The 25,570-nt window shown below is 41.4% G+C and overlaps 1 protein-coding gene across 1 annotated transcript; it reads right to left on the reverse strand.

The window, feature by feature from the left end:
• Positions 1-652: 652 nt before the first annotated feature.
• On the reverse strand, positions 653-25,570 carry PPM1K (protein phosphatase, Mg2+/Mn2+ dependent 1K). Its single transcript, XM_067557155.1, has 7 exons — positions 25,455-25,570; positions 17,661-18,180; positions 16,692-16,792; positions 7,905-8,070; positions 7,219-7,363; positions 6,000-6,134; positions 653-5,529 (listed from the first exon to the last, which is right to left on the reverse strand). Exons 2-7 carry the CDS (start codon positions 18,101-18,103, stop codon positions 5,398-5,400), a joined length of 1,122 nt encoding a protein of 373 aa, XP_067413256.1. The 5' UTR covers positions 18,104-18,180; positions 25,455-25,570; the 3' UTR covers positions 653-5,397.

Here is a 25,570-nt window from a genome sequence, read left to right on the forward strand (position 1 = left end):
AAATCAGTGGAAATTTTGCCATTGACTTCAAAAGGGCTAGGATTTTACCCAGACTTCATTTTCCCAATACATAGTAAGCAGATATGTAAGTACTGTTTTCCCTACCACCACTACTTTGACCCCAATTTTACCCCAGGACTATTCACAGATTCATTGATTTTAAGGTCAGAAGGAATCATTATGATCAGCTAGTCTGACCTGTAACACAGACCATGGAACTTCACCCAATTTCTGCATCAAGCCCATAACATCTGTCTCAGCTAGAGCATTATCTTTTAGAAAGATATCCAAACATGATTTAAACACTTCAAGTGATGGAGAATTCACCACATCCCTATCTAAAAGTCAGCATCCCATTTCCCACTTAGTTGGAGGAGAAAAAGCTGTAGCTTGGATTAGTCTTTTGTGACTTCACTACTCAGGTCCTCCAGCAAAGAGAGAGAAATGAGGCAATGTGAGTCCTCCTAACCCTCCTAATAAAAATAAATTGCTATGGTTATAATTTAAAAAATACTGAAACAGCCTTTCTGCAATCTAAGGGCTATAATATGATACCCTTAGTCACAATGAGTAGCACCGGACTCCACTGAAATTGCTTTCAGCCCTATTTAACATGCATACATGTATCAAAATTGGGCCCAGAAAACCAGTGACGAGTAAAACAATCCTTTATTTTGCAGTTCACCTTTAAAATACAGTTTAATTTGTAGTACATAAACAATCTCCTGTCCCTTGATATAATAGATGCATATGGGGTAAAAAAAAATCTGAGATTCCATTTAATTCATTTCATAATACTTTCAGGTATATATCGTTGGTGCTGCACTAAAAGTGTCTTACAATAGGCAACTCCTGTCATAAAAGGCCATTTTTATGCACAATTTTGTGATCAATTTTATTCCTACATTTTAAAAGATCCCCTCTGCTAGGCAACATATTTTTGCTGGTCCCTGGGGGCTTAAGACAGGTTTCTCTGTGTGTCTGTTAGAAGCTGCCAGAGATATCAGAAGGAAGATAGACTAGAATGTATTGTTTCCCTAAAGAAACAAGAGAAACACCTGGTTCTGACTTGGAAACCTTGATATTCCACAAAAGGAGATAGCTGGCTAAAAGCTAGAAGGGTACTGTTAACCTGATCCCTAAATACTATGAGAATACACTACTTCCTTTCCTTCAATGCCCCCAAAATGATATTCAATTAATAAACATTTGCTGCGTTCAACTCATTAACTAGTTCTCAAAGTCCATATTCTGAATGGTACATAAATAGCCACAATACTGAAAGGCAAAGGAGTGGTTTTATTCTCCCGACTCCTCACTCAGTTTCAAATGCTGAAACACAAACCCAAGAGCCAGGTAATACCTGTAGTGCCTGACTATTGGCTGTGTCACAAATTCTTTTAATTCCACTGACAGCGTGGGCTGGACTACGGTGAGAAAAGTGATTGCGCTTCTGAAGAAAGTAGCTATGATTGCTTAAGGAAGAAGAGTGTGAGCAGGATGTGTTCTACAAACAATGCAACTTCATGTGTTTTTCTAGCATGTGATCAATGTGGTACAGTGTACACTACCCACATTAGATCCACATGAAAGGCTACAATAGTCACAACTCTGTTCTTTAGTAGGGACCAGGGGCATACACAAGGCAGGGCGAGCAGGGGCACAGGCCCCCCAATATCAGTGGGGGCACAGAACTCCTCTGGCCCTGGGGCTGCAACGGGGAGGGAGCGAGTTCTTCCGGACCCATGCTGTCGTGGGGGCACAGAAAGTGTCCCTCCAAAAGCCGTCAAATTTCTATTCTTCCGCATGTCCCTGCTAGGGACATAGGAATTCCCATATCAGATCAGATCAATGGTCCAGTTAGCCAGTATCTTGAACCCCATAGTAGCTATATGCCTCGGGTGAAAATGCCAAAAACTCCACAGTGGACAGTTATGGAACAGGAAAAGTTTCTCCTCCCCACCAACTGTTCACTGACAAGGGGGAGGTATATGCCCTAAATCCTAGTAAAGCCCTTGAGTCAATGATATCTAGTGGCAAAGTGTTCCACAGGTTGTGTCATGTTAAAAAGTATTTCTTTTTATCAGGTTTTTAATTTGCTGCCTTTTAATGTCACTGAACGTCCCTTTGATACATTGTGAAAAAGGTTATTGGGAGCATCTGGTTTACCTTCTCTAGACCACACATTATTTTGTAGAGCTTTATCATGTCCCCTTCTTGGCTATCTCCTTCCTAACATGATAGGAAATTATGAATGAATTCTTTCTCTATGAGAGGACATCCAGCCAATAACTCAAAAATCTCTACTTCTCTATAAAACTGGATATAGGACACTGATGTAGCAAGCAAAGCTGGAACCGAAACTCCCATTCCACTTCAAACATTGGTAGACGTCCCACTTAAACCCGATTGTCAAGCCACTCTTTGAGTTGCTCAGAGATTAACTGGAGCACAGACACTCTATGGATAACGTTATTCATTACCTGCCAGCCATTCAATAGTGGGGCTCAGCTCAGAAAGTGTCAAACACTGCTCCAATTTGAATACATTAAAAAACTAACAAAAACCACAGCTAAAAATCTGAACATGTTCTCCTAAAATCCTATGTCTGAGTTGCCTTCAGACCAGCTACATGGCTAATAGACCACATGAGAGGGAGAGACTAAGCAATGGTTGGAGTGACAAACATTCTGCAAAACTGTTCCCATATAGTTCTGCTAGTGCACATCTATCATTTGTTGCCTACGCCACCACCCCGGCTACTTCATTTCCAGCCCTCTCCTGAAAACAAACTGCTAATTGGGTCCAGGGCCAGGATGGTTTAGTCATGTGGTCAAACATTCACTAGGGACTAAGTGGAAATCATCAAATTTGTATCTTTACCAAGGCTGCACTTCTTGCAGGAGAAAGGCTAGTAGCATTGCACACTGTAGCACTTTGTTCTCCTCACCACTTTATTATTAGTGACACACGTTCACAAAGCAGCTCTCAGAACAGATGCTGTGAGTTGAGGCTATTGTGGTCCCTATAGGAAGATGTGACCTACATGCATAAAATGGATCTAGGACACCCACTAAACATCTTTACCAGGAGTCCTTGAGTTAGTTTCTCTATATGTGCAACAGCCACTTTTAAAGCCTTGCTCTCAGCCTGCACATTTAAAGTTTTGAAATCACCAACTGAGTTCCAGAAGTGCAAAAAGAGATGCAGAGTGGAAGCCTGGCCCCACTGAAGTCAATGACAAAACTCCCACTGACATCAGTGGAGGAGCCAGGATTTCACCTCATGGCAAGGTGTTTTGTCAACACCAAATACAGACCCAAACCAGGTTTTCTGGGGAATCAATGTGTTCCAGACTGAGAACCTGCTCCTACTCCCACTGACGGCAACACAAATACATCCTTCCTGCTTTAGGGGAAGCAGGTCTGGGCCCAGGACTTTGGACACAACCCCTTAACCCAAAGCAAAAATCTTACTCCAAACCCTCAGAAATGGGATGTGGGACACGGGAAAGGTTATAATTGTAAAACACTAATATATACCCTTACAGTGACCTATGCAAGAGCATTGGATACAATATATATATATTTACAAGTATTGTTTCACAAACCCTTTACTTATAAAACCAATATAAATATTATATACACCATATAGTACACTGAGTAATACGACAAGCAGAGCACTATCTGTATGCAAAGCACTTAATGCCTTCAGTACAATATTAAGCATAGTTGCCTAAAGGATGCTCATGCACCTTTAAATATATGCAAAGAAAAACATCTGGAATGGCTGTTCAAGGTGTGACGCAGGGCACAGGAAGGGTTAAAGTAACAGAGGTTCAGTGTTCACATTGTAATAAATGTTTGACTTGGCAGCTCAGCAGTATTATCCCTTACTGTAAATGACTTTGCATCAGGTGATTTAGTCCATTTTAAAATCTTTCTTGCCAGAAACCGGTCCACTGTGAAAAATATCATGGCATAACCAAGCAGAATTCAGCTCCAATTTCTTTCTGCCTGACTTTACTTACACTGGTGTCAAACCAATGTAACGCTGTTGATGTCAGGGGAACTGCACAGCTGATTTACAATGGAGTAAATGAGAACAGAATTGGGCACTCTGGGACAGATCTTTAGCTGGTCTGAAATGGTGCAGTTCACAGAAGTCAACAGAGCGCTGCTAATATAAACTTGCTGAGAATCTGGCCCTTTGTGCCTAATTTAACACTGACTCTCATATTGCCCCTTCCACATTAAAAAAAAACAGAAAAGAAAAAAAGAAAGAGATGCTGTCAACTTGAAAAAAATGAATCACATTTCTATCTGAAAATCTGGCAGCTACTGTTAGTACAAGCACAGCCCAAGGTTACAAAAGCTAAAAAATTAGCTAAAAACAAAAACAAAAAAGAAGTGTATTTCTCCCTGTGATAGGATGTCTATCCCACACCGACATGGAAGGGAATTCAAGTTACCTCAGTCTGAAAAATATGCAGCTTTTTGCACCCGTGGACCAGCTTCATGTTCCTCTCAGAGAAGCTATGTCAGGGGTCTGCACAGAGGGCTGCAATGTGGCTTCCAAATGACACATTGGCCAGAGATCTAGGATAGCAGAGACCTCACAGACTCCAGGCCAATGTAGGGAATCCCCTCTGCCTCAATGGCTGCACATCTGCCTTGGCTGCCATGCATCTTGGTCTGCACACATACTTGGACTTGCAAAGGCTCAGAGAGCATGGAGATCCAGGTATTGTTCTGCTTAGCGGCACTAACTCAGACAGGACTTTTGGGCTAAGCTTACACTATTTTGTGTCACAGGAACTTGCTGCATAGAATAGCCTCTTCCTGAATCCTCCCCGGCCATGCCACTATTTTTCACATGCTTCTCCTGAAGCACAGAGGGACTTTTGGTGGCTGTGTCACAGTGAAAGACAAAACAGGCACCTTTCATTTGCTCTCCTATGTGTTGTGCAAAGAGGGGAGCACGTGGCTCAGCCTACACAGCATACCAGTCATTCAAAGCTGCTAAATAACTAAGAATACTAGATAAAGCAGTCAAAACAAAACACACATTGAATACTTCTCGCCAGATGTGAAAGCTCAATTAGTTAGTCCATCTGCACAGAACTGTCCATCATCTTCTGGGAGTGGGGGGAGGGGAGGGGAGGGGAGGGCAGTAAAATGACCACCTACCTAAAATCTGAAAAAATAAATAAAAATGGTAAAATGTAACATGTACGTTATGAGAGTTTGTTACCCAGAAAGCAGTAAGCTTAGTATTTTGTACAATGTCAGGAGAAAAAAAAATAGGCAAGACAGTCAACCTAGATACAGATGTGTTCTTCTGTAGCAAGCAGCATACAGGCTATTGCACAGAAAATCTGACTCCAGCAGATCTTCTTCACGCCCACCTTCCGCTCGAGGCAAAGCTGCGGCTGAATGAGAAGTTGACATCAGAGTTTTTGTATTTTCCCCATGCTCCAAATGGTACTATGACAATAGTGCTGTTATCTTCAGTACCATACTGTATAGCCTGAGAAGAGAAAGAAATCATTATCTTAATACTGATCTCTTCCAAAGTACTATTCATCTCTGAGATCAAAATGTAAGAAGGCAGGTATCCAATCTCACAGATCCATGAGACTTCAGGCCTCCAGAAAGCCTCTGCTTCCAGCACCCCTCTCCTCCCAGCTCCTGGCAGTGCAGATTCATTGAAGCAATTCTGCCAGGGGCTCCCACCCCACCAAGTACAGTGATGCCCTGGACCCCAGGTGCCATCCCCTCCACTTCAGCCTGTGTTTGCAAAACAAAACAAACCCCATTTTTTGAAATCTCAATCCCACTTCAATTTGTGCCAACTTGCTACTATAATATCTGCTGTGCACTGCAATGGATCTGTCAGTCTGAGCATATTCAGCATTACACATTCTATTCCCTACTAAGCTGCATTACCCTCTGCATCCTCAACAAAGCACCGGGTTCAGCCAAAAGCCACCACATTACCTGCTCAGTAACAACATGGGCTGCTTCAGTGGGATCATGGCACTGGCTGACAAAGTCACATATCTCTTGACTGTTCACCATGAAGTTAATGCCATCTGTAGTAAGGACTAAGAAGCTATCGCTTGCATGATGCAACTGTAATTACACAACACAATATAAATCATCTTATACATAAATCATTGCATGGCAGAACAGTTCTACATTTTCTTTGTTACAACAGACTTTTCCTCCTGTTGCTACTTGTTCTTCCATTTTATACATGGATGATACTAACAGTATGAAAACTCTTAAGTATTTCACCACATTGCTTTAAAGCACTGGCACACTAAACAGTCAAGACAGCCATATTCCAAACAGCCTGAGTAAATCACTTGAGGGTGCTTCCAATGCTTGGAAAGAACCCTGTTCTGGGTTCAATAAATTAAGACCAAAAGCCCGGCAGATAGGTATTATCCAGGTAATAATGAACAACCTCAAGTTATTCAGATTTTACCATTATGTTCTTCTAGTCTGACCTCCTCTAATGGGGAAGTGTGCTCTGTCCTCGCTCTGACTGGCAACTGCCCTAAGAATTCCGTCTCTATAGGTCCACCGCAAATATGGCCCCCTCAGCTTCTGACTCTCTTCCCACCTTGAGGTGAGGCAGGAGATACTGAGAAGATTAACTTTAGGTGAGGATGGGAAATGGTGGCTGGGAGGGGGAAGGGGGCAGAAACTGAAGTAACCATGTTTAATTAATTTTGAGACACTAACTCATTTTTTTCATATGCTGCTGAACTGTGGGCCCCAATAAGATGTGTCATTTACACAGAATGCACAAGTTTGCTATTTTCTTTTATGATTTAAACTCTGGAACAAGCTGTGCAAGTCAGCATATCAATCCCACCGCTGAGGTGACATTTTCCCTTCAGCATATAATCAGTTTCAACAAACACTCATTACAGTTAAATAACAATTGCCATGTTTTATTCCTGTCCCCACCACAAACACACACACATTAAACCATGCTATTTAAGATTAGCATTTATCCATGTCAACATTTATTACTGGGGCCAGATTCTGTTCAGTGTCAGTCTGGAGTGACCCCACTGACTTCAGCGGAATTACTCCAGATTGACACTCTCATAAATGAGAGGTCCCAAGGCATTCTGACTGCTAGACATATACATGAGCCAAATGCTCAGGTTCATTATCCTCTATTAATCAGACTGTCTCTTACCTGAACCCTTTTAGTTTCTGGCTCTGCTATCACTCCATTGTTTTTAAGATCCAAATCTCCTATACTCCGTGTCATTGCAAGTCTGCCATTCACATGGGGCTGTCCCAGACTGTTCCAGGCTATAAAGCCACCACATTTCTTTATTCTGTTCAAAATAGGAGAAGGAAAACATGAAATATAGGTTCAGACCAGCAATAAAAGGTGTAAAATTTTTGCCAGCACCTTTATCTTGGATTAAACCATGCAGAAAAGTGCGGATAGTATGGAGGTCCTACCCAGAGATATTCACAAAGAGTCAGATTTCTATTCTGAAGGACTTCCAGAAGAGGATATGGTTTAGGAATCTGAGCACTGGACTAGGAACATGAGTTCTAATATTGGCTTTACCTCTGTGACCTTGGACACGTCACTTAACCTTCCAGTCTCTGTTCTGCACCCATCTCTATATATACAGGAATGTTCTGAGGCTGTGTTTCAAGATGTAAAGCACTAGGGGCCAGATCCACAGACCCAGTAAATCAACATAGTGCCATTGACTTCAATGGAGCTACACTGATTTACACGAGTTGGCCCTATTTATTTAGTTTGATTCCCTTTTACTCAGACCAAAATTAGCCATGTAATGATGTAAAGAGAGTTTGAACAAGGTTGTCCCAAGTGACATTATTAGCTCAACTGAGACGTACCTTTCCTTCTCATCCTTCCTTTCTGGAGTATGGTCAATGGTGAGTTTCATGGCCTTTCCCTTTCGACACAACAGTGCGCGACTGTCCCCAACACTGGCCACAACCAGTTCAATACCATCTCGCAGCAGGGCCACTGTTGCAGTGGTCCCAGAGTTCAGCAGGGTTGCTACAAACATCACATAAAAGAGAGGAGATTTAAGACTGTCCGGCAGTGTTGCTGCATTTATGACAGAACTATAGTTTTAACTGTCAGTAACATTTGTGCTCTAAATTACTCAGTCACAAGATTTAAGTTTCAACTAAAGCTCTGAAAATAATGGACAGAGGGAAAAAAAACATGCGTGGGAGGAGGGGATAATGATGTTCTGTGCAACAACAGGGCTCCATGCAAAGATGGCAAATGCGATAAACAGGTGTCTGGAAAAAATGGCTGCTCTCTGGGTTTGTGGCAAATGTATTCTCTATTCCAATGTCTCAGCTTTAGATATTGGAATGTTATCCCCCAGCTACACTGTACATGGGCAACAGTCAAGATAAATCCCACCACAGACTCTTCCTCCTGTAGATGCAAGTGCGTAATTCAGTAATGCTAATGGGAGTTGGGTGTATGCTTTGAAAAAAGAGACATTCTGTATCTCCTTCCTGTCCCCATACTCCAGGGTCTTCCAGGTCCTTGTCAGAATCTTTATGACCCCACCATTTCCCTCACCCTGCCAGTAGGCCAATGCTACATCCAGCATTTTTCTAGCTGTATAGGACATGACTCCCTTCAGAGCCTGTTAATGCCACTGTATTTGTTGGAAAGGTCACTAACAAGAGATCAGATGTACTACAGATCTGAATCTGCCCTGCCTGGCACCCTGTGTAGGAATCCATACTGGTGCAAAGAAGCTGGAAATGCTACTAAATCACAATCCACCAACTGCCTTGGTGGTGGCATTTTACACAGGTATAAATTAACTACACACAGTGCAGTGGAATGCAAGACAGGTTCCCCACTGCCTTCCTCCCTCCTCTACCCCTGCCTGGGTTCAACAGCACACTTGGAGCTGGGGATTATTATTATTTTTTTTTAGTATTAGAATGGATTAACTAATGCAATTCTATTTAGGGATTCTGGTTTCTAGTTTCTATTTGTACTCATTTGCTTTAACATTCTTGGGAAAAGTCATTTTTGTAGATTAAAATGAATTGTGTGTGACTGCATCACAATTTGAGCAAACCAGTTGTTTCATTAGCAATGAAGTAAATCCACAGTTAAAAGAATTATTTAATATTTTTAAAGAACAGCTCTCCCTTTCATGCTAGCACACAGAGTGTATGCAACAACACAGAACGAGATGCTTAATATGCTGCTGCTATGAGCTACTGCAGAAGAACACAAGGCCAGGAAGAGATACAGCCTAAAATTCACAGCAGATGTGAATTCAGTTGAAAGCCCCTCTTGGAATTGGCCCACACTCTGTTTCCCCTTCCCCCCCAGTAGTTAGTTTCTGGATCTGCCCTTATGGGTTTCTTTAACAGTAGATCTATTACTGCATAATGGGACTGGTTCTGAGGGATGCTAAGCACCCACTAACTCTCACTGTTGTCAGTGACAGCTGCAGCTAGCACGTCCCACAGTCAGCCCGTCAGAGTTACACAGCATGATTTTCAGACATGTGGAGCACCAGCCGTTCCACTTGATAGCCATTGAAACTGCAGGTGCTCAGCACCTGTGAAAAACTTAGGCCCGTAACATGCTTGGGAGGAATTTTTCGTGTGGATAAGGTGTTTAAAGATGCATGGAGCCTTGTTGTAGAGTGAAAACAGTGCGAGTTGAATGAAAAAAACAAAACAAATCCATAATAGAGTCTAAACTAGACTTTCATTACTATTAAACCAGGTATTATTACTGCACTGAAGTCTCTCTCAGCTATGTCCTTAAACAAAATATCAATCATTAACAACTCAACCAACTCCATTGTGCTTTGCATCAGATCTTTGATTATTTTGTGGCTGAGGGGCAGGAGGCAAAACCAGATATTTCCAGCCAATAAGTTGGCGGCAGCTTTTAAGTATTTTAGTTACGCGTTTGCATTTTATTTCCAATTTTAGAAGACCATATAAGAATTAGTTTGCTGTAGGTCCACTGTGAAACATGCTTAAAAATACGCACTAAAATTTAGCAGTGAAATCAGATATTTTAAGATAGTCAGTAAAATACCTGTTTTAACCAGACAGTTAAAACAAAGTGAAATGAAAACCCTACATAAAACTACCTTCAATTCATGTTAAATATATTTTATTTAGAAATTAAAAACTAATGAGGAGTAGCCACTAGCCTCCCATTTCATCCTTGCTTTTGGAACTGTAATGCCAAGTATCAGAGTCTTTGAACAAATTATAGAAGGCATAAAAGAGAATTAATACATAGTTATCAAATTCTCTTGCGACTCTTTAACTATTTGGAGATGCAGGCGGCCTTGAGTATTTAAGGCAGAGCAAATCCACACATCCCAAATACTCATGAGTATTATTTTAAAAAAAGCAAATCAAATCAACCGCCAGCACCGATTCTAGGGATGTTATTGACAGGCCAGACATACGAATGGTAAGCTGCGGTACATACCATAGTGATAGGCACCTTTTAAATACTACAGACCAAACAAAAGCTAAACGTCATCGTTTGGAAATGTAAGTACCACTCACACTCCCTTCACAGGGCCTGATTCTGCTCTGAACAGGACCATTCATGAAGATAATACTCAATACTCATTGTGAGTAAGGGAGGAAGAATCAGGCCCTTACTAAATCAAAGGGGGCTTCAGACTCATTTGGGTCACTAACAGTTCCAAAATCTAGGAATTATAAATGTATCCGATGTCTAGTGCTTTACTACTATTGCTTCTAAAGTATTTATTAGCACTTTAAAGATGTTGCATCAGCACATACTTCAGTTTTAATGTTTTGAAAAAAAAATTAATTTTTCATTTTTTCCTTAAATATCACTATAAAACTAAGATCTTTCAATAGGTTCTTAACACTCACTGGACAATTTTTACTGCATGTCATCTCAACTAATGTGACAAAGAGGATGTGGGAACCTTCCAGTAGTCCAGGCTAGGAACGGCCGGACTCCTTCACCTGGGACAAAATTAAGCAGATTTCTCTTTCCACTGAAGCCCAGCATATAGTGTCCAGGGTCTCCAGTTCTAGAGCTGCTGACCAGGTACAGTCTCTGCCACAAATAACACGTACACAGAGGCAAATAGGAAATTCACCCAGGAATTTTGTTCAAACAAAACAAACCTGCAACACTGGGGATGACAGAATAAGAGCTGCAAAACAGGGGGAAGTATTCACTTTGAGTTTGCCTGCTCTGCTTTTCATTAGTGGTGTGACAGAATAGATAAGTCTTATGACAATGTGTGATATCCAATTTGACCATTACTCAATCTTGTCTATAGACATAAATGGTCTCAAATATGTTCACTCTTCTGTGATTTCCCCCCCTACACTTTCACTACAGCTGGGGGGTTACCTCCATTGTAACTGCAGCCCAAACAAATGCCACCAAGTATTTCTGTAAAAGTATTTGGTGTCCAAAGAAAAACATCACTGGAAAATGCCAAGTCATCTCATATTTGACAAAGCTGGATATTCTAAAGAGCATTTCAAGTACAGTACATGGACCAACCTGTTTACAGTTTTTAATTCTAAACAAAAAGGTTCCAAGTAACTGCCCATTATAATTAAACAGCTTTATAGCCATTGGATATTAAAACTAAATATGGATAAAAGCTTAAGAAAATATTTAGATTAAGTATCTTCTAATTTGATTAGATGATAACCAAGTACCATTACCAAAACTGAGCCTTTTTTATGTTGATGACTATATAATATACATGTATTTCTGCAGCTCTCTCTTTTCCTCAGTGTTGCAGGTTAACATATTAAAAGTAATCATATTTTTGAACAGTAACTTTTAAAAAAAATTGATTCAGCATTTTATTCTCTTTATAGAAAAAGACCTTCACTATTTACTCCAAGAGTGCCCCAAACAACACACACAGATACATCAACTAACAACCAACCATGTTCAATAAGATGGCTATTCCAGATATGAATGGGCAGGTGACTAGGGGCTGATACCATGAGCAATGAAGTCAGTGGAAAATTCCTAATGTCTTCAGTGTATATTGGATCAGGCCTTCAATGAATTGAAGCAGTAGCAGCCCTTTACATGGCTGTCCTAGGCCAGGTCAGGAGCGCAGATGGCAGTGTTTTCATTAAGAAACCTTGTACTTACAGCAGTCGCCCTCTAAAAGGTTGAGACTGTACAAAAATTATCTATCATGAAGGGCCTTTCCTCACGTTAAATCAAGGTCTTTAAGCAGGTGGCTGGGAAGGGAGGCAGACTAGTGGGAGGATGCAAGGCGGAGGAGAGGAGCTGTGAGGATTTCTCACCAAAGCTAACAGATTCCTGTGGCTGAATGTAAAGCAGAGTGGTTCTTTGCAAGCCACCTACCTGCCCCCCCTGTGGTGGCCTCTAATGCAGCAGGCCACAAGAGTGGAGCTTGCAAACTCAAGCTTCTCTGTTCCTGCTGCGCTAAGCCATAGGAGCATGTATGAACCGGTCTCACAGCAACCAACCAATATTCCCTCTGCAAGTAGCCTGGAGATTTCTGGCCCTGATTCAGCAAAGCATTCACATTAAATGACCCTGTACCACAGTGAAACATATTCTAGACACACAGTTATGGTGTATTTAACTGTTGCCTTCTAATTTAGTGGCAGGATAACACACTTTATGCAGTTATTTTTTATTTCTCCAGTTATAACCCTAATTCAGCAAAGTATTTGGCCTTAGTGTACTAGATTTTAATGTTGATCAAAAAAGCTCTGAATATTATCTTGCATTGATAAGAACTGTTCAGAGTAATAAAAATATTTGTGTCACTTCACCTGCATTTGGAATGTTCTCTACTTAGAACCTAGCAATAAAGCCAAAAGAAAAAACCAAACCACATAATTAGGAAAGTAACTGGTACTGTTTCAGTTCTTCAAAATGTTTGTGTTTATTCAGCTCTGGGCCACTGATACGGGGAGAAAATGCAGCTTTTTAACATTTTTTAACATACACTGTCAAGCTATCTAGACCAGAAACGTAACACAACTTTGAAGTTGTACAATCTTGTAAGGAATATGGTCCTGGATCCAAATTAATGGGAGGAGCTTGTTACATTTCAAATTGTCACCTTGCTCTGAACGGAAACGTAAAAAGGACAAAAACTTAACAATATTCAAATTGAGACTGGTCATTTAGATGGGTGGTAAGAATATCCAGAGTTATATAACAGTTACTGTTAGCATACATTTTGGAAGAGCTATTAAACCTCATGCTTCAGGGTTTAAGCCAAACTCTGTTAGGGATTAGAGGGAGTCCTACCAGGGCGGGCAGACTATCCAACACGTGACTATTGTGGGGTTTTTATGCCTTCCTCTGAAATATCTGGTATTGTCCCTCTCAGAGGCAGGTACTGGACTAGATGGATCACAGTCCAGTATGACAAATTCTGAGTTTCCTAAAGAGCCCATAATACCTGTCAGTCTAGTGGCTGCACAAAAGACACAGCATTGTAGTGTGAATGTGTATTTGTGAATTTGACATAAGCATTACTTTATATATTTTTTAAATGTTTTAGCTCTGCAAGTAGTGACTTAAAAAAAAGGACAACAGTTCCTTGAGAAATGCACAAATAAGACCTGTTCAATTTCTGCCATAATTGATGGTCTTTTTAAATAACAACTTTAAAAAACTCCATCTCCCCAAATGATCTGCTGTTTTAACAATTTGCCCACTGATTTAAAGATTTGCCCACTGACACACTGATCCTGCAAATACTCATACACATACTTCGGTTCCACTGACTTGTTTGCAGGTGTTAGCAGTATCAAGGCCCTGGTCATTCTAAAAAGCCAATGTACTTTTTAAAAAAATTAGAAGTACAGGCCACCAGCCCAAGAGATCAACAGATGGAGTCATCTATCAGAAACATTTAATTGAACTATTGTTTTCCAATTCCCAGGATAAGGCAGGATTTAAATAGGAAGACATGGCTTGGATGCCATTACATATGTCTGGAGCAGCCAATATTCTAGGACCATTGTTTTCAAGAGACCTTGGCGACATTCTTGACTCTATCACATCTAGAATAGCCAAAAATAATCTGTAGCTTTGCTAACCAACTGTAATGACAGTTCAGAATTAAGATTCTGATGAAGATACATGCAATGCAGTTCAATTTTATTTAATGTTTAAAAAAAACAGTCTAAAAATATTTAGTTTTCAACACCACATATGCAAAAAGTTAATTACATTAATTAACTGGTTACAGTCTACATCTTTATGTCCCATTACTCCGTTCTTTTATGGCTGGATTTCAGGGATTGCTCAGCACTTGGCAGAGTGCTGAGGACCTCCTAATAGCTTCTACAACAGCTTGAGGGCAGTCAATGCCTCAAAGGAGGTCCTCAGCACTCTGCAGAATGGGGCCCTTTCCTGATCACTATCTTCACAGAGGGGTTCCATGTCCACTGAAGGTCAGACAAGAAGCAATGGACTTAATCTGCAGCAAAGGAGATTTAAGTTAGATATTAACTATAAGGGTAGTTAAGATCTGGAATAGGCTTCCAAGGGAGGTTGTGGAATCCCTGTCATTGGAGGTTTTTAGGAACAGGTTGGACAAACACTTGTCAGAGATGATCTACGTTAACTTGGTGCTGCCTCAGTGCAGGGGATCCCTTCAACCCTGCATTTCAATGATTCTATAATATTACTCATGAAAACTAACATACCTCTGCTTAATTTTCATATTTTCTTGAGCTGTATTAGTGAAAAGGTTTTATCCAGTGCCTTGTAACAGCATTTGTTTAGCTGTCCTCAAAATTTACCAGCATTTGTATTAGGTTCCTAATAAGATATTGGGGCATTTTCAAAGAGATGCATAGTGGTTTAGTCATGCTGCTCCTGTTAAAGTTGGTGGAAAACTGCAAGATAAAATCCGAGGCAGCATTTTGAAAGCTCACCCCTTACTGCACAGCTTGTCAATAAGACTCTCTTTAGCTAATACAATAAGACCTAAGTACTAAATGCTGTAATCAAAAACTACTTTCAGCATAAGGAAATCATATTTTAAGTAGCAATATTTTCTCTCATTACACTAAAAACAACGAGAGTTCTGTGGCACTTTAAAGACTAACAAATTTAATATTTGCAGGCATAAGCTTTTGAGAGACTTCAGCTCTCTTCTTCAGATGCAGTTTGAAATGGAAATCCCTGGAACTATTCTCATTACACTGTCTTTCAGCTCATTTAGCTGCTGTGAACACAACAAACTTCTATTGAAATGGGTCACTCTAAACAAGCTCTTTAATGAACAGAGTTTGACAAATACAACAAGGGACCTTCAAGATAAGCCATTTAGACAGAAGCATTTTAGATCATTCCAGTAGGTGCGAGGCAGACTCACTCTTACTGCTGCATTTCAGACCACCTCAATAAAAAACTCTGAATTCACAATTCAAATATGAGACTCAGCTCCCCAAAGTCAATTTCTAATAATTAAGAGAGGTTGCTAAAAAGGCAACCCCAATTATTTTGTATTGCTTCTTCTGGTCTGGTTAAAAATCATTTTTAAATAAGTACATACCACTTTATGTCTCTTTATCCATTTATGCAGTCTACTTTTTGTACTTCAGTTTGAACAAAGAAATCAAGTTAGTCAGTTTCACTTTCTAGTTTTTGCACACTAGACAACACATCAATGTTTTGGATTGCAAACAGCAAAGAGGAATATTTAAATCCAAACCAAAAGCATGTGCTGGCACTTTTTTAATGTCAGAATACATTTCTGTCAATGCAATCAGCAGTGCCACATGACTGTAAAATGGGCTTAGCCAGCCACAGGAGTAGCACCCCATTGTCATGGAGCTCTCTGGTGACACCCACCTCTCAGGGCCAATTTCCCTATCTCCTGCAAGCCCCAGCTGTTTTAGCAGTCCCTTGGGCCACTGGCAATGAGCATAAACATATGCTAATGGAATAACTCACCACACAGGCAGCCCAGAATTAAGGGAGTACAAAAATTGCTTAATGCCACCTTTATAAACACATTGTCCTGACATATGCAGCCGGCTCCTTAACCACATACAGTTTATTTTCCTACTGACTATGTCTCTTTCTTTTTGGGAAACATAGCTACATTATTTACTTCTTTATTTGTATAGCAATAGCATCAATCATATTAATCTTTCTGAGCCTAGTTTGTTATTTAACTGCAGCAACAGAGCCAAAAGGGAATGTTTAGACTGTTTCCTCTAAAACCTACAGAAATAACAGCGTTTTTTAAAAAAACTGGTAACTGAGTGAATTTCGCACCATACAGTGTTTAAATACATACATCTCCTGCCAAATTTGAATCACTGTCACATATATTACATTGGGTGAATAATCTACAGGACAGTATCCCTTTAAAAGCTCAGTGGAACGTTTTGCAAAAATTCAGCCTCATTATCAGCTCCCCGGATAAATTTCAGAGAGGTTTTCACATCATTTCATTTTAAAGTGTTTGAGCATGACTGATGTCGGTTGTTTCATTTGCAAGAAATGCTCAAAGCAAATCCTTGTGTTAAATAAAATTGCTTTTAATGTCAAACATATTTCATTAATACAAAACACCTCAACAGCTATTTCTAAAACCACTTCCTCGTCAATGCAAAGTAGAATACAGTTGTTCTACTTACCATCAACAGACAACTGAGCATGCCTCGCAAATGCTTTGTCTATTTCTAGAAAAGCTTTGGTCAACACGGTTTCCAAATTCTTCTCCTGAGAAAGGAATTCTCTGGAAACAAAATAGAGACAGGTTCAACTTCTGATACCACTCCATCTACAGCAGTTTCCTCCACAGGCTTGTCTTCCCACTACACAGGTTGAGTCACACTATACCATCCTTCTGGCCTAACAGGAAGCCATTAGCATGTTCCACTATGCTCCTGATGTAAGGGAATTTGACCCCCAGACTGGTGATTTTTAATTGTCGTATAACTCTGTTTTATATGCAAAGTATGCACCTTCGTTTAATCCACCTGCAACTGCCACATGCAGGTGCTGCAACCTGCAACCGCCACATGCTCTTGGTAGGCCCAATTCTGGAGACTGCTTGGCACCTTCAATTCCCCCGTGAATTCAATGGGTTTGGATAGATTGGGGCTGATGGGTAAAATCCCATCCTCCCTGGTGCAGAGAGGGCAGCACTAACTACCCTCTGTTAATTGCTAGGAGTGCGCGCAGGATCTGACTTTTCTTTACTTTGAAAGGGTTAAAAACAAGTTCCTCATCATAGCAGCGTCCAATCCCTGACCCTGTTCTGGCACCAGGGAATCCTTCCCAACTCCAGAAACAAGAGGTCAACAGAGAGACAGAAGTGCCAGCAAGTTTTATATTTCAATTATCAAAATTAACCTGGGTGATGGTGGAGAACTTGCTTAGTCTCTATGTGCTGCAGTCCTCTAGCTCTAAACCAGGGATAATCATATTAACCATCTCTTGATCTTTGTGTCTTATCTATTTGAACTGTAAGCTCTTCAAGGCAGGGACTGTCTTTTACTATGTGTTCGTACTGTGCCCTGGACAAGGGGCCCAAACTACTAGACACTACTGTAATGCAAATAATAAAACAAATACCCGACATCAAACCCTCGCTTACGTACAGAATATAGTTTTCCATGTACTTATCACAGAAATCAGCTGCTGCAGCCCCGCCATGCCCGTCATACACTGCAAAATACAGGACATCATCTGTCAACTGAGCATAATCAAACCGGTCCTCATTTTCTTTCCGCTTTCCAATCTGGATAGCGCAGCCCACCTTGGCCAGACTGATTTTGGGAATCGGCTTCCCATACTTTATGCTTGGTGGGAGGAGTATGGGCTCATCAATGCGATTGTCCCATATACCAAAGGAGTCCCATGTGGCTGGTCGCCCACTGCCATCTGGATCGAAGCGGGAAGAAGCCCTGCGTTCTGTGGTGGAGATCTGGCACACGGCAGTCAAGCATTTGTCATCTTGCAAAAGGCGGGATGTCAGCAGCGCTCTCCTTCTCACTTGATACCCTCCATTTCTAACCAAATTAATTAAAGCAGCTGTTGACATAACTTGATTCCACAGAGCTTTATGATGAATGAAAGATCAGTATACGGCTTCTGGAATGTCTTCAAGGACGATGAGAACTGGTCAGGAAACAAGAAATACAGAGAAGGGAAATTCAAGTTTTACCATCCAAGAAACATTTTCACCATCAGAGATCATTAATCATGGATTGCACTAACTAGAAGCAGCTAGAAAGATCTATCTGCGGGATTCACTGAGAAATACTCTTATACAGACTAGCCCACAGATGGGGTTCAAATATATAGTATTGCAAACAGATCAAAACAAGGCATTGGATGATACATTTCTGCTGATCTCCTGGCTGCTGATCAAAATCAACGTTAGTGGCAATTACTTTATTGCTTGGCCGCTCAGAGAAAAGCACCATAACTCAAATGGTAAGATGGTGAGAGTGAGCTTATTATAAATTATCTTAATCATGCAATTGCTGAAAAGCTTGCATTGTTGTTCGATAGGGAAGTAAAGAATACCAGACTAAAATGACACTAAGTAAAAATATACAGAGTTCCACTTTTTATCTAGTTGCCAATACACAGAAGTATAGGATACCCCATTCTGGCAAATTTCTTCAGGGCCTGATCAATATTTTCTGGAACAGATCAGTAAACTGAATCATAACTCCTTCTCTTCTTCTGGGAGCTATAGTTGTTTTGTATTAATTCATTTAAGAATCCTCTTTAATGTGTTTCTATGAACTTTCACACAGTCTTTTCATAGATAACTTTGCCCAAGTGCACTCTTTATAACAGGGGTGTCAAACATCCGGCCCAAGGTATCCGGCCCACCCACCTTTTTGATCCAGCCCCTGGTGGCAGTGCATGCTGCCGTGACATCTCGCGGTATTGTACTCTCTGGTGGTGTTGCACGCTGCGGCAAGATGTCACAGCGTCGTGTGCTGCTGCCAGAGAGTACAACGCCGTGAGATGTCACGGCAGCGTGCGTTGCTGCCAGAGAGTACGACACTATGAGACGTCGTGGCAGCACGCTGTCATGAGATCTGTGTACTCTGGCGGCAGTGCGTGGAGCGCTGTGTGCACGAGACACAGCGCTCCAAAAGGTGGCAGAGGGACAGTGTGGTCTTGGGGCATCGCGCAGTACTATAATTCTTAATCATTGCTCGATTCTTTTAATCGTAAAATAGTAGTAGTTGTAGCAATGAATTTACTGCAGTTTTTATATCGCTGATATCTAGCAAATAAAATACAATACTACATAAAAATGGCCTAGTATTTCGATTTATGGTATGTATGGCCCACTTGAAGTACATTTAATTCAAATCTGGCCCACCATAGAAAATGAGTTTGACACCCATGCTTTATAATTTGTCCCTTCTAGAATTCTGTTACTTGATGCATAAATTAGATTCCTTGAATAATACAAAGAAAGATAGTTCCCATCTGTTTTCATATATCTCTTGGTGCCCTCAGACCACTTCCCAAAGCAAACAAGACAGTCACTGTCCCAGAATAAATAAAATACCCCTAACGGAAGATTCTGAGAGATAATAAAATGAGTGAAAACTGCACAGCTAATGTATATCTGTAACACATAACACTTTATTTAACCTACATGTTAACATAAAGGGATTAAAAATGGAGAGGCTTGAGGTAGATTCCATTGAATAATACCGCAAACTGCCTTGACATAATTGAGGAACAAAGTTACATTAGAGATACTGTATATTTGGCCTGCTGCCTACAGTATGCTGTAATGTCTCTAACTGGAGATTTGTACATTCTGATCACGTTTTTATCTGCAGCATTTGAAATACTTCTGTAGAAGGAGATGTGCAAGGTTATTTTTTTTTTTAAATCCTAGAAATCTGTGCTTGCAAAACCTACAATCGTAAGAAATTCTAAAAGCAGTCATTTTGTTGGAAACAATTGTAAGGTGTGCTTTCCAGTGGTGCATGTGCAACTTGTTATTCACAGCTCAAAGAAATGAACGCTGGAAAGAAAACCTTCCTTGCTATCCTTAGCATATCTTTGTAATACAATTCTCAGTTGATGAAAGAAATGTTTACTCTTACCATTTGTATAAGTAACAGTATAAGTGATGAAAATCAAACATGCTGTGATGTAATTTGTAATAAAATAATCTGGAGTTGCTTCATGGATGTATTTGGCCCAAAGTGTATATTTTAAATGGACATTTCAACTGGTAGCTAGATTAGAGATTGTAAAGAAGAGATATAGATATTTCAATATTTTAAAGCCAGCTGTCCAAATATCTGCAGCTTATTATTTCTCTATATATAACCCCATACCACTCCATCCTTTCAGTAATATTCTAGATCACATAGCTTGACTATTATTTTCTATTTGTCACCTTCACTCACCTTATCAGTATGTTAACATCTTTTTGTACACCATGACAAAACTGAAATACAGGACTGGCTTTGGGTTTCATTTCCAAGTGTGGATTTGATGCAAGAGGAACACAAACGTTAGCTATATTTAGATCTCATAATACTGCAGGATGAATAAAAGCATTAATCTATAGCTCAAGTAACCATTTAACATTCATTTTCCATCAAATTCATCTCTCAAACCTAATCCTCCTCCAGACTTGTACAACATTGACAACTAGGTGGATAAACAAAAGATACAGGAACTCAACCTTTATTTTGCTACAGCATATGATTGAAGTGTTGCTGTTTACAAAGGGTGTATGTTTATACATAAAAATACAGCAGGGTTGTTTGGCAATGCATCACTTCTGGAAAAAACAAGGAAGTGGAACAAGAATATGATATTCTTCATGTATCTAAAGCCAAAGCCCAATTCAGCCTGCTGTAGATGGTATCCACTCTTTTTAAGTGGAACACTACATTAATCAGGTAAACTGTACACATTTGCATTTACAGAAGTATTTACCAAATGTAATCATACGAATATTCTATCCAACTAAAATTCCACTATGGGTTTAGCTGTACAAAGACCTTTTCACATGATGATTTTTATTCTTGGAATAGTGGAATTTTCCAGATTGCTACTCAAAACAACGCTGAAGAGAGAGTATCTATGTCTGCAGACCCTGAAGGGTTAAGACAATTAAGACACTGCAGAAATATGTATGGACAAAGAAGAGAAGTGACCTTGCTTTAAGTGTTTGTCAAAAGCCACAAAAGTCATCAAGACTAACTGGCATCCAAAAGGAAATTGCTGTATAACAGTAATTATAAGGAGGGGAGAAAACCTCGTGTGTAAAAATTTGTGTTGTCCTAGATTGAAAAAAATAGAGCACAAATATTGCTTTCTTATCCTCTTGCTTCCACAACAAGTAACAGGCACAGATTAATTTAAACATGCTTTAGATTTTTACAAAGAAATGATCAATTTAAATATACTTTTCTAGCCTATTTCACACATACAAATAATCGGCAGCTATTTTAAACAGAGTGGTTTTGAGCCTTTCAGTAAAGCTATTGGTTACACCAGAACAAGTGTTTTTAAGCACTAAGGCCTTGATCTTCCAAGTGAGAGTGCACGTGCTGAACTTTAAATACATGAGTAGTCCTATTAAAGTCAATAGAACTACTCACTTGCTCAAAGTCAGATAGCTAATGTGCATCTGTGTTTGCAGAATCAGAGCCTTAGACTTGAGTGGTTCCTTCCCCATGGAACAATCAAACTGAGAAGTAGGTCTCGCTTAAGGACCCTTCACATGTTATGCCCTCTGTTCCTATGTTGAAAGGGGAGAGGAGAGACAGCTGTCAGTGCAGCAGTCTCCCCCCCCTTTTTCCTCACAGGTACCGTGGAGGGTTCTCTGCATTGGTATACGGAGAAAAGACAGGGAGTGGGCAGGATTGGGGGCAGACACCGACTGCAGAGTCCCACTGGTCCAGTTAATAGAGCCAGTGGGGTTGCATTACCTTTTGCACTGAGCCCCCAATGCAGTGAGGGAAACAACCTTCCCCTTCTTAAGGAGAGTCCTGGGAGTAGCTGCAGCATCCCTGATACAAGAGCAACACTGGAGACTCGGTGTCAGCTAGGAAGGGTGGTCAGGAGGCACACAAATGGCACTGACTCCTCTGAATCATGGTCTGTTCATAGAGAGGTCGGCCCAAAGGCCCCCAATGAAACAAGGTAGGGGAAACCCTGCCAAGTTTGCATCCTCCCCCTTAGTCCCTCTCTCAGGTTTTACAGTGAGAGGGGGCTACTTGGACCTCATTTATTCTGGTGGGAAGGGATGGTGCTGGGGGAGGCGTCCGTGCCTTTCTGGGGAGGTCCGGGACAAAGGTTCCTCAAAGAGCTTCTTGCTTGAGCTCCAGACATAGATTCAGAGATTCCATGGCCAGAAGGGGTCTCCAGTCTGCCCTCCTGTACAACACAGGCCATAGAACTTCTCCAAATTAATTCCTAGAGCAGATCTTGCAGAAAAACATCCCGTCTTGATTTAAAATTTGCCAATGGGAGAATTCACCACGACCGCCAGTAAATTGCGGGGAAGAAGGTTCTCAATCCAATACCACTTTGGAGAATGCTCCCTGCCTCCTTCCTTGCCTTTGGGTGCGTGGGGCTCCTTGCACCCTCCTCATCCCTTTCCAGGGAACAGCAGGGCATCATCTGGGCCCAAGGTAGGAACAAGACAGGGAGAAAACTACAAGACAGCAAAGGGGTGGGGAGAAGCCAGGTGGAAAGAGGGAGAAGAGGAGAAAGAATGGACAGTAAATAGCAAAAGGGATAATGCAAAACAAGGATGCTGCTATGGCCTGTAACACTCACAATAAGTCAATTTGTCTGGTGACAATAAAGGTTAGGCTGAATAAAGAGAGAAGAAAACAGAATAGACTAGGATGGAAAATAGAAGGGAGAGAACAAAAATGGGCAAACAAACAGTAGGGAAGAGGCAAATAGCAAATAGGTTAGTAAAAGTGTGTTCTCTTCAGTTGTGTTTCTGGGGAAAACAGCCCATAGCTCAATTAATCTAGAGGATAAAAGGTTATTGGCAGACTGTTGCCACTGCTGAGACTGGAATCAAGTAGCTAGCTGCTTTTACTACAGTCATATAAACAGGTTAACAGGGCACACAGCAAGCAGGTATTTTTAGAAGTTGCTTGCTACAGTCCCAGACAGAATTTTAAGTGGTGACTTATGTCATTGTAACCCATGTTGCTAACTTTGATTCTCAGATGCTTGTGCTTCTAAACCTGATGTTGCTCAGGATAGCTTAAGTGAAACACCTTAAACAATGCCTTTTGTTAACTTGAATCTACACTGTTACACCTTCAACTTGAACAGGTTTGGTTTTTTTATTTAAATGCTACAGTGGAAATGCATGGCCTGAGTCTAAATCCTTTTACAGTTCTGAGAAATAGATCCTGGATTACAACTGAGCTGCTCCTGAAAAAAGAGATATTGTATTGCATGACTCAACAGTGAGGCTATGCCACACTCTCAGGAGAGAAGTGATTACCCAAGAAGGCAGCATATTTGATTACATGAAGTTGGAGAGCTATGAGAATTACAGCAATAAAAAATAACTGTTCTTCCTAGGATGCAGCATTCTTGTCTGCAAGGAAGGAGACAAATGAGAAGAAAGCAGGTTTCATTTTCCTTTCCCCTACTTCTACAAACGTAGAAAAGACGAAAACTAATTTTTTTTTAATTTCCAAATTTCTCCCCTTTTGGGGGCCCTCATTGAGATTAGGTGTCAAATTTGTGGAGGATATGGGAAGAAATGTCTGTTTATCCAAAATTAAAGAGCTCCCCTTAATTCTTTTTGCACCACATTGATACTTGGCCCTTTGGTACAATACTGTTCACAGTATTCAATACCCAACCCCCAAGATCAATCTGTGAAAGTAGAGTGTAAATTCTGGTTCCTAATTTATGTCGTTTCTGTGCCAGCAGATCTGCCAAGTGTCTAATCTAGGGGCAGATACCCATGGCAGCAGCCCAGTTCTGCTGGCACAGAAACTCTGTAGATTGGGAACCAGCATTTATAATCTACTCTCACTGACTGAATAGTGCACCCTCCTTAAATCACAAGTACCTCCTCGCTGGGGGCTAAACCAAATATTATTCTTATATTTCAGCTTCAGTGCCAAGAGCGGTGAGTAGATTTTATGCTGAGGCTTGTCCCTTATCAAAAGCATTTTGCAAGTCAGCAATTGCACTGACTCGATGGTACTGCTGTCCTGGGGTGGTGTGTGGGTGGCACAGTCAGTTACATAGCACAGTGACATCACAAGTGGCAGTGCAAACCATAAATAAAAAGGGCGGGCGGGAATCAGATCCTGAGGGCCGGGTATTGGATTAATTGTTTAGAGTCGAGTGCTCTGGGTAGGGGAGGCGGCTTTGGTTACCCCCTGTACACTGGAAAACGGCAAATGCACACGCCCCAATGACAAGGCTCTAAAGGGAAGGGCTGGGAGTGGGTGACCAGCTGCATGCATTGCCTGTGCTCACTGCACGGAGCGGACGCACTCCCAACTGCCTTGCTGCGGGGAGGTGGGGGAACGCGCCCCCAAGGCTATTCCTCCCCTCCCATCCCCTCCCCATCGCCAAAGGGGTCAGCATAGCAGCCACGAGACGTTCAGGAGCCCTCCGAATTCGGAACTCCCCGGGCCGCGTTCCAGATTAGAACACAGCAGGTTCGATACTGCAGCGAAGCCGCAATCGCCACCTTCCCCGCCCCCTTCTCCCCGCTTGTGCCTGCTGCAGGGGACGGGAGCGCCATTTGTGTCAGCAGCCACCGAGATAATGAATGGACCTGGCCTTTCACTAGCGCCCTCTCCCCGCAAACGATCCGCTCCCAGAACAGCAACGCTACGCGGTACAGTGCCTCCAACACCCCCCTGCAGCGGGGCAGGCACAGCTGGGACAGAGTCACCCGAGAAAAACAGGCCCACCATGCATTCTGCAAGGAGGCGTCTGCCAGGAGTCCCTGCAACACGATGCTATTTAAACTAAAATCTCCCGCAAACAGCCAGGGAACGGGGGGATTCCCGACTCCTTTTTTAAGCAAGCAAGAAAGCAGTAAAAGAGCGACAGTGATCCGTCTGCCTCACAATTAATGCTCGTCTCAGCCTATTCCAATCGCTGGGGGGAGGACGATGCAAATGTGGTGGAAGTGCAAACCGTGCCGTGTTAACAGGCATGCATCATGTCACCTACCTCCTGTATTTTTGATGTGTCTATCTAATGCAATCAACGGGCAATGGCAGGGGGAGGTGTTTTTTTCTTTCTCCGAAGCAAACAAAAATGTAGCTTTAACAAGCAGCGATCGCCCAGTGCAGAATTGGTTGGGGGTGTGGCAGGATGAAGAGATTAGATAAACTGGGAAATTCAGAGGCAGGATTACAGAATAATTTCAGCACCTCTCTTACCTGGTTGAGATCCTGTTAAAGGAAACGCATGCAAAAGGCTGTTTCGCCCCTTCTTTCCAACACACTGAAGGAAGCTGGGGGCTTTCCAGCGAGCCGACCGAGACCGACCCTCCTTC

This window comes from Emydura macquarii, unplaced genomic scaffold (genome assembly GCF_026122565.2).
Source record: "Emydura macquarii macquarii isolate MOO-44397 ecotype Brisbane River unplaced genomic scaffold, CSIRO-AGI_Emac_v2 contig_1790, whole genome shotgun sequence".
Lineage (NCBI taxonomy): Eukaryota > Metazoa > Chordata > Testudines > Chelidae > Emydura > Emydura macquarii.

Excerpts from the sequence above, each read along its gene's own strand:
- PPM1K (XM_067557155.1), bottom strand. The coding sequence starts at position 18,103 with ATGTCAACAGCTGCTTTAATTAATTTGGTTAGAAATGGAGGGTATCAA. Across the intron at positions 16,793-17,660 it reads TACATGGAAAACTATATTCT|AGAATTCCTTTCTCAGGAGA; the intron begins GTACGTAAGCGA and ends TTTTGTTTCCAG. Across the intron at positions 8,071-16,691 it reads TGCTCAGTTGTCTGTTGATG|CAACCCTGCTGAACTCTGGG; the intron begins GTAAGTAGAACA and ends TGATGTTTGTAG.